This window comes from Danio rerio, chromosome 24, assembly GCF_052040795.2.
Source record: "Danio rerio strain M-AB ecotype USA chromosome 24, GRCz13ab, whole genome shotgun sequence".
Lineage (NCBI taxonomy): Eukaryota > Metazoa > Chordata > Actinopteri > Cypriniformes > Danionidae > Danio > Danio rerio.
The window spans coordinates 888,981-897,500 of NC_141044.1; the positions used below are offsets into that span (position 1 = coordinate 888,981).

Below are 8,520 nucleotides of genomic sequence, written 5' to 3' on the forward strand. Positions count from 1 at the left end.
GCAGCGCTGGACTGGGCTCATTCAGCTTATTTAATATTCTGTACTGTCAAGGGCAAAATTATTCGCCCTCCTGTGAAACTTATTTTCTTTTAATTATTTCCCAAATGATGTTGAACAGATTCAGGAGATGTTCACAGTATTTCCTCTAATGTTTGTTCTTCTGGAGAAAGTCTTATTTGTTTTATTTTGGCTAGAATAAAAGCAGTTCTTAATAGTTTTAAAGCCATTTTAAGGTCAATATTATTCACCCCTTCAGCAATATTAGTGTTGGATTGTCTCCAGAACAAACCACTGTTATACAATGACTTGCCTTATTACCCTAACTTTACCCTAATTACCCTAGTGAAGCCTTTACATGTCACTTTAAGCTGAATACTAGTGTCTTGAAGAATATCTAGTCTAATATTACGTGCTGTACCCTCTGTTAAACAGAAATTGGGAGATAATTCAAATTAAAATTAATTCAAATTTGACTAGAGGGCTAATAATTCTGATGTGTGTGTGTGTGTGTGTGTGTGTGTGTGTGTGTGTGTGTGTGTGTGTGTGTGTGTGTGTGTGTGTGTGTGTGTGTGTGTGTGTAATGCATGTTTCTTAGGCTCAAGGTGCTATGAAATTAAAAAGAATAAGGTAAGAAGGAATATAAATAATAGATTACAGCACATAACAGCACTATCCTTCGCTTTATTCTTCATCAGGGCTCATACAAATACATGTGGTCAGCAACCTTCTTCAGTGTGTCAAAACCTTTCATCAGAGTTCATTTAGTCATTTTCTTTTCGGCTTGGCCCCTTTATTAATCAGGGGTTACCATAGTGGAATGAACCTCCAACTATCCAACATATGTTTTATGCGGCGGATGCCCTTCCAGCTGTAACCCATCTCTGGGAAACTTTCATCAGAGTTTTCCTTAAATTAAATGTACCTGTTCTTGTCGTATCCTTAGGATAGATTTTACTACTTTTATTATAATCGATCCATTTCATATGTAAACTACTGTATATGTAAACAATCCCCGCAGAAAAACAAGAGTAGGCTTATAACATTTAACTCCGAAATACTTTGGATAAAAGCGTCTGCTAAATGACTAAATGTAAATGAAATGACCATTACATTTCATAAATGATTGCAAAGAAACTTAAAATAGCTGAATTACATGTTAAAACTACAGTATTTCTTTGGTAACACAATCTTTAATTTATTTGCGTCTTGGAAAAACATGTAGACATTAAATCCAAGTATGGAAAATGACTAAAATCACATTTAATCCAACAGATAAGACTGAAGGGTGAAATATTATTAGATATTCAGGTGGGCAGCAGGTGGCGCTGCAGCCGCTTTTATAATATTTGCTCAAATGTTACTCTTGAATATATGCAAAACTACATTACTTGAGTTTTATTATAACAAAAATTAAAAGTATAAATAACAGCCTTTGAAAAAAAGAAACAAAATAATTATGTATTTTATTGTTCATTTTTACGTATGTTTTTGTTTAAAGTAATTTAGTTTTTGGTTGCAAATGAAATATGTTTTATTAATTGTTGTGACGCCAAGTGACAACCTGCTGTTTTTTTTTTAACAAGAAACAACTGTTCATTGACATACAAGAATTTCACGGGAACATGATTTTTCCATTTACATTTTTTTATTAAATATATTTTACAATATTAGTATATGTGCTAAAAAATTCATATCAAGTAAAAACTAAATTCGTTTAAATATATTTATATTCATATATATATTCATATATATAGCCTACAGATAATATTTTTTTTCAATATCTCTTGGATGGATAGATAAAACTTATCTGATTATGTAATATATTTAATTGGATGGATAAAGATATTATTTTGTTATTTATTTATTTGATACATTAAATTTAGTTAGTTTAAAATTATACTCTTAAAAAAGTAAAACATAACAGCTCGTATTTTCACAATACTTTATCTAGAAAGTAATTCACAGTTACTTAAACGTGATTTAAGTTTGTAATATATTATGTAATGTTTAAATTTAGCCCAAATAAATTGTTTTCAAAGTCTTACCTCCATAGGGAAATTGTAAATCCAATGAATTTTTTTAAATGTAGAAGGACGGAGGGATGTAGGTTTATAATATATTACATTTTCCCAAAACTGAAGCCGTGACAGCAACCGCCGTTATTCCTAGAGTTTTAGTGTGCGCGCGCGCGCTTTCTAGTTAGTTGTGTTTTCCACGTGTGTGTGTGCGCGCACTGAAAATAATAATTGAACAATTATTCGTTAAATAGTTGAACAATACTAAAGTGAATTAGTTTAAATTCAGCACAGAAATCGTTTGCAAACACTTACCTTAACAAAAAGTCAATCCAATGAAGGCTTTTTTTCAGTGTGTGTGTAAAATGTACCTGAGCCTCCACCCTCTCTCTCTCCGCTGCTCTCCCCGGGGCAGGGCTCTGTGCGCCGGCTTGTGACTGGTGGAGCGCCGCGTCAGAAGTTTTTCAGGGTGGTCCTTCAAGCCTGTTCATTGAGGTGCTGCAAAACTAAGTCCAGATGCTAGTAAGACACAGCTGTGCTTCAACACAATAACACAACTCCAAAAACTCCACAAAGCCCGGCTAAATCACGCTTTATAAGCGGCTTCTGGAGCTCCAGGCACTGGGGAACGGGCTATGTGGCGCCGCCGGAGAACCAACACTCCCGCAGGGTATGAATAGTGGACATTAAACCGCTGTTTTTTCCGGAGGAGAAGCAACATGGTGTCTCCTGTCAACAGGTAAAGACGAGATCTGAACTCTGGAGAAGTGAAACATGTGTGAACGCAAGTGAAGCCGCTGATCCGGATTATCTGGAGCTCCAGGCTCTGCCCGGCCGGAGGATCATGATCTGCGGTTCATTCGGTTTCTGATCCCGGTGTGAGTGAAATGATGATGGCCTCGGAGCTGCTGTGTGGACTCATCTTCAGGTTACTCCTGCCCGTGTGCCTGGCTGCAGGTAAGAACCTATTTAATGCACTAATGCAAGAAAGCAGTGTTTGGTTTTGAACCATTCAATTCTATTTGTTTATTTTTGGTGATGAAATGTTTTATTTTTGTTTTCCATGTTTTTTTATTATTCTGAATGCTTAATATGTCTTCCAGGGATCTTTTAAGCTTGAAATGTGTTTAAAAAGTGACTGCTATGAACGTGTAATAGTTTGCAGTGGTATATTGTCTGAGTTGATGTTGTATATTATGCTACAGAAACTTTTATACACTTATTTCTCTTGATATTTATTTCTTATGTTATTTAAATCGTCTAAAATGCCACTAAAAGTCACTTTGTTAAACTGTAGAGTTGAATTTTCAACATAAAAAGTGGACAGAGCAGAGATCAGCATCCCATAATGCAATTCACCACCGTAAATGAACTAGTGAATCATGAAATATGGAAACTGTTCATTAACATATATATATATATATAATGGTGTAGACTGTGCCAAAGTAGCTTAGAGGGATCGTTCGCCCAAAACTGAAGGACGTTTCTTTCTTCTGTCGAACACAAAGCAGATATTTTGAAGAAATCTGTAACCACTGACTTCCCGGAAAAGACCAATACTGTACAGTTTTTACAGCTTTTCAGCTTTATTCACAGAATCTTCTTTTATGTTTAATGGAAGACAGGAAGGATTCAAACAAGTAAAGCATGTGTAAATGATAACCCAATTTCATTTTTAGGTGAACTATCCCTTTAGCATACAGTAGAGGAAGAATAAAGAATACAAAGCCCATCATTTCAAATTATTGATATGAAAAACATTCAAAATACATTAAATTATTTCAGATTGTGGAATTATTCAAGTTATTTAAACTATATGAAATGATTTCAAACACATTCCAGCCATGCAGACCGGGATAAATATCATTTAAATTGACCATTTATGTGTGTATATTTGTTAATGCTGTATTTAAACTCATATTGGACTTTGATTATCAGTGTGATTGTTAAGTAAATTAGACAGCAACACTATTAGCAATGGTTATGATAATGAATGTGTGTGTGTGTGTTGTCTTTGAGAATCTTTGATCATACTTATAATTATTTTACTATATTTACAGCAGTGCAGTGGCGTAAAGCGTACTGAAAAATCATACTCAAGTAAAAGTACTATTACTTGCCTAAAAATGAAGTGCAGCTAAAGTAAAAGTACCTGCTGTAAATATTACTCAAAGTATCAGTACAAAGAGAGTAGTGAGTATTACGCTGTGAAAACCTGATGCGTTTACATGTCATCTGTCCATGTGTGTGTAAACGTAACATTCTGTAGTGCATTTAGCTATTGCCCAGCAGGAACACAACATCATCAGTCGTTAATATTAGGTTAGACGTAGGTTGTGATGTCAGATGACCAAAATTCAATGTCTAGCCAGCGTCTAAAGACAACGTTATTTTGATCAGCAATAACGACGTCAAGTGATGTTGATATTTGGTTGTTAGAAAGTGACGAAAATATAACGTCAAGCTAAACCAACATCATATTGACATCAGATATTGACATTTATTCGTCAGGTATGACAACCAAAATCCAACGTCTGCTAGACGTCATAGTGGTAACGTCCACACAACGTCAAGCTGTAACATGATCAGATGTTGATATTTGGTTGATTTTAGGTTGTTAGTTGGACATTGACGTCGGCCTGACTTTGAGTTTTGACGTCAACACGCTTTTCATTGCCTAACAAAATCCCCATGACGTTGAGGTACAATATAACGTCATGTTGACTTGTGCCAGCTGGGTGTTTAAGGCTGTTTGGGTCATCATACAGTAAACATCCGTCATCTTCTCATTAGTGACCTGCATCTAAACAATCTCTCGGTCAATGTGTGTACAGATTTTAGACATATTCTTGGACACTTTTAATGCTTTCAATCACTTTGCTGCAGTTATGAATCACCCATGTGTTGAGGTAGTTCATTATAATGTGATTTGCCTTCTGTGTGATCTGATTGGACAGTAATCACAGCACTGAGTATTCTAATCCCCATAGACAAGAATAAATACAGTAGTGACTGCAGGCTGAAGGACAGTAGTGGAGTAAAAGTACCGATACTGCACTAGAGATGTACTCAAGAGGAGATGTTAAAGTCCACATTATTAAAACTACTTAGTAAAGAACAATTCCTAAGAAAAACTACTCGGTTACAGTCCTCTGAGTATTTGTAATTAGTTTATTTACAGCACTGCAAGCGTGCAAACTACTGTTGTGTGGGATAGGCTATACAGTGTATTCTGCCTGATTAGCTGTTTGTGGCTTACTTTAGATCAAACTATGCACCTAATTTGACTGTACTGTAAGGCTTTAAGCAGAAGCAAACACTTATTTTATGAGAGATCAGTCTTGTGAACTCTTGCGGTGCTTTTTACGAACTCTTTTCTCTCATAGATTGACTGGCACAGTTATGCATTCACAATGGTATGAACCGTTATAGGGGTGGTCAAATTGATTTCTATTATTTTGATTATTAACATTATTAGATCTTGTTTTGACATACTTCAGGGGGGATCAAGCCTTAATTAGGGGGACTAACCCCACCCCAAACCCCCCTGTAATTCGCACCCTGTTTACTGCATACTTTATGGTATTCCATCAATATCATTTTAACCAGTTATTAAAAAATATCCCATGCAAACTTAACAATAAATATTAACCCTTTACCTTCCGAAATAATTGAATAAACTGACAGCTTAAAGTAACTTAACTACAAATTAAATGCTAAATCCTACACTCCACTGGCAGTATATTGTTTAAATGGTTCATTTATTATTTTAGAACATATTATGATAAAAAGGCGGCCTGAAGAGATGAGAAGTAGCTGAATAATGCTTTCATTCACATTTAAATAGTAATATATTTGATTCATAATGCTTATCTTAAACCCAAATCACTGTGTGGAGTCGTAAATGAGTAAAGCAGTAAGGTATAGAGGTTAAAAGAGTTTAGAAAAAGATTTGCATTTGATAATTGCTTTATTTTGTGATTTATGGGGCAGTTTGAGAGAGAGAGAGAGAGAGAGAGAGTGAGAGAGAGAGAGAGAGTGAGAGAGTGAGTGTGTGTGTGTGTGTATTGTGAGCGATTGCGCTCTCAGTGTGTGTCAAACAGACGGAGAGTGTCCTCATGCTTTATATACTGTGTGTTTCTGCGCTGATGTTCCTCACTCAGAGATCATACACACACAACTCTTGACACTGATCTCCTGTGCGTCTGATATGACTCACGCTCCATCTGTCAGGCTTGTTTTTACAGATCGCTAACAATCCACTTCTCTGCTTTCCCACAATGCATTGGTGTGGCCCATTCTTCACTGTTTATCTGTGATAAACGCCCAGTGGAGGAAAGATCAGTCCAGCTGGAAATCACTCCTCCAGTCAGGACCTGCTAATAAACACTGCCTCATCTTCTGAACTGTTTTTACTGTAGAAGTTGTGTTTCCATGGCAACTGTAGAATCACCACAACAGATCAGTTACTGTAGTTGTTGTGTTGCCATAGCAACTGTAGAATCACCACCACAGATCAATTACTGAAGTTGTTGTGTTACCATAGCAACTGTAGAATCACCACAACAGATCAGTTACTGTAGTTGTTGTGTTGCCATAGCAACTGCAGAATCACCACAACAAATCAGTTACTATAGTTGTTGTTACCATAGCAACTGCAGAATCACCACAACAAATCAGTTACTATAGTTGTTGTGTTTCCATAGCAACTGTAGAATCATCACAGCAGATCAGTTCTGAAGCATCAGTTTACTGTAGTATTTTTCTGTGTGTTCTTTCATTCTCAAGCGCTCTGTAAGGTCAAATCAAAGCATGTATTTCTCCTGAAGCCCACTGAAGGGTGTTATCAGTGTGTGTCAATAACTGAAGCATCATAAGCACATGTTTGGGGGATTGCGGTAAACACTGCACCTCCGTAGGCTCCAGCTTTCGGTGGGACGTGACTGAGGTCAAGCGGGGGTTTTAGGTATAACTAAATATTTTATAGCACTTTTGAGGACATGTTTTATTTGCTTGTGTACAGGAAGTAAGCAACAGTTGTTTACTTTCAAATACACAAGGTGAAGCATCCACATCTGTCAGCATCGGTCCGCATCTTTCTAAAGGGGAATATGCATATAAGCACACACAGAGTTTGCTCTATATTGAGTTATTAATTGCAGTCTGAAATCTGTGTATCTGATTTTGTGTGTGTGTGTGTGTTTGTGTGTGTGTGTGTTTAATGCTGTGCAGACGTGTCTGTTTTTGTGCTGTGTTTAATCCTGATGTTTGTATGTGGTTAACCCACGCAGTGTTTTGTTAGACAGCTGCAGAATTTGTGCTTCAGCAGAATTAAGAAGACTCTTAATGTAGTTTGGGTTAAAGATGCAGTGTTGACGTGCTGCTGTATGCAGACACACTGTCATTACTATTCTTCATTGCTCTACATGAGCTGCTGTCTATCTATCTATCTATCTATCTATCTATCTATCTATCTATCTATCTATCTATCTATCTGTCTGTCTGTCTGTCTGTCTGTCTGTCTGTCTGTCTGTCTGTCTGTCTGTCTGTCTGTCTGTCTGTCTGTCTGTCTGTCTGTCTGTCTGTCTGTCCATCTATACATCCATCTTCCTGTCATTCTATCTATTGATCCATCCATCCTTCCATCCATCTATCCATTCATCTATCAATCCATCTTTCTGTCGATCTATCTATTGATCCATACATCCATTCATCCATCCATCTTCCTGTCATTCTATCTATTGATCCATCCATCCATCCATCCATCCATCCATCCATCCATCCATCCATCCATCCATCTTCCTATCGTTCTATCTATTGATCCATCTATCCATCCATCTAACGTTCTATCGTTCTGCCATTCTATCTATTGTTCTATCCATCCATCCACCTACCCACCCACCCATCCATCCATCTATTGTTCTGTCGTTCCATCCGTCTATCTGTCAGTCTGTCTGTCATTCTATATCGTTCTATATAATATGGGACATGTTTTTTCAGATTCAAATTGTGTTTAGACAGTGAAACTCTATCTTCCCTCCTTTCTTCCCTTCTTCTATCTTTCCATTAACTACCCATCCGTCTGTCTGTCTGTCTTTCAATATCTCGAAATGTGGTAATTGTTGTCTTATTTTTAGTTTTCATATTCAGAACTTGAGTTAAAAATGGCCCATACAGTAGTTGTAGTTGTTGTTTGTTTGTGTGTTTCTGCTGGTGTTTGAGTGATAAAGGCATGTGTTTCTCACTAACTGACTGTATTTATCAGATGTGTTGTGGAGTTCAGTGTGTGCAGCTCTGACCCTCATCAGACAGTGTTAAACTCTTCAGTCTGAGAGTCTCCAGACACTGAGCGTGTGTGTTTGAGTCATGCTCCATTTCCTCAGCTTTACTGAAGGGTGTGTGTGTGTGTGTGTGTGTGTGTGTGTGTGTGTGTGTGTCTGCTCTAGCATTAGAGGAGCTGTGGAGAACATCAGCTTTGCTTCTGCACATAATCAGACTCATTTGT

The 8,520-nt window shown here is 37.0% G+C and overlaps 1 protein-coding gene across 3 annotated transcripts in view; it reads left to right on the top strand.

Annotated features, from left to right (window-relative positions):
• Positions 1-2,529: 2,529 nt before the first annotated feature.
• piezo2a (piezo-type mechanosensitive ion channel component 2a) overlaps positions 2,530-8,520 on the top strand; it is a 152,033-nt gene continuing 146,042 nt past the window's right edge. For 2 of the 3 annotated variants that reach the window (XM_087308995.1, XM_087308996.1), the window contains exons 1-2: positions 2,530-2,685; positions 2,755-2,972. In XM_087308995.1, coding sequence (XP_087165121.1) covers positions 2,903-2,972 — 70 coding nt within the window. In that variant the 5' untranslated portion in view covers positions 2,530-2,685; positions 2,755-2,902. Of the gene's footprint in view, positions 2,973-8,520 lie in introns of all 3 variants that reach the window. The other variant, XR_015524630.1, reaches the window with a different exon arrangement.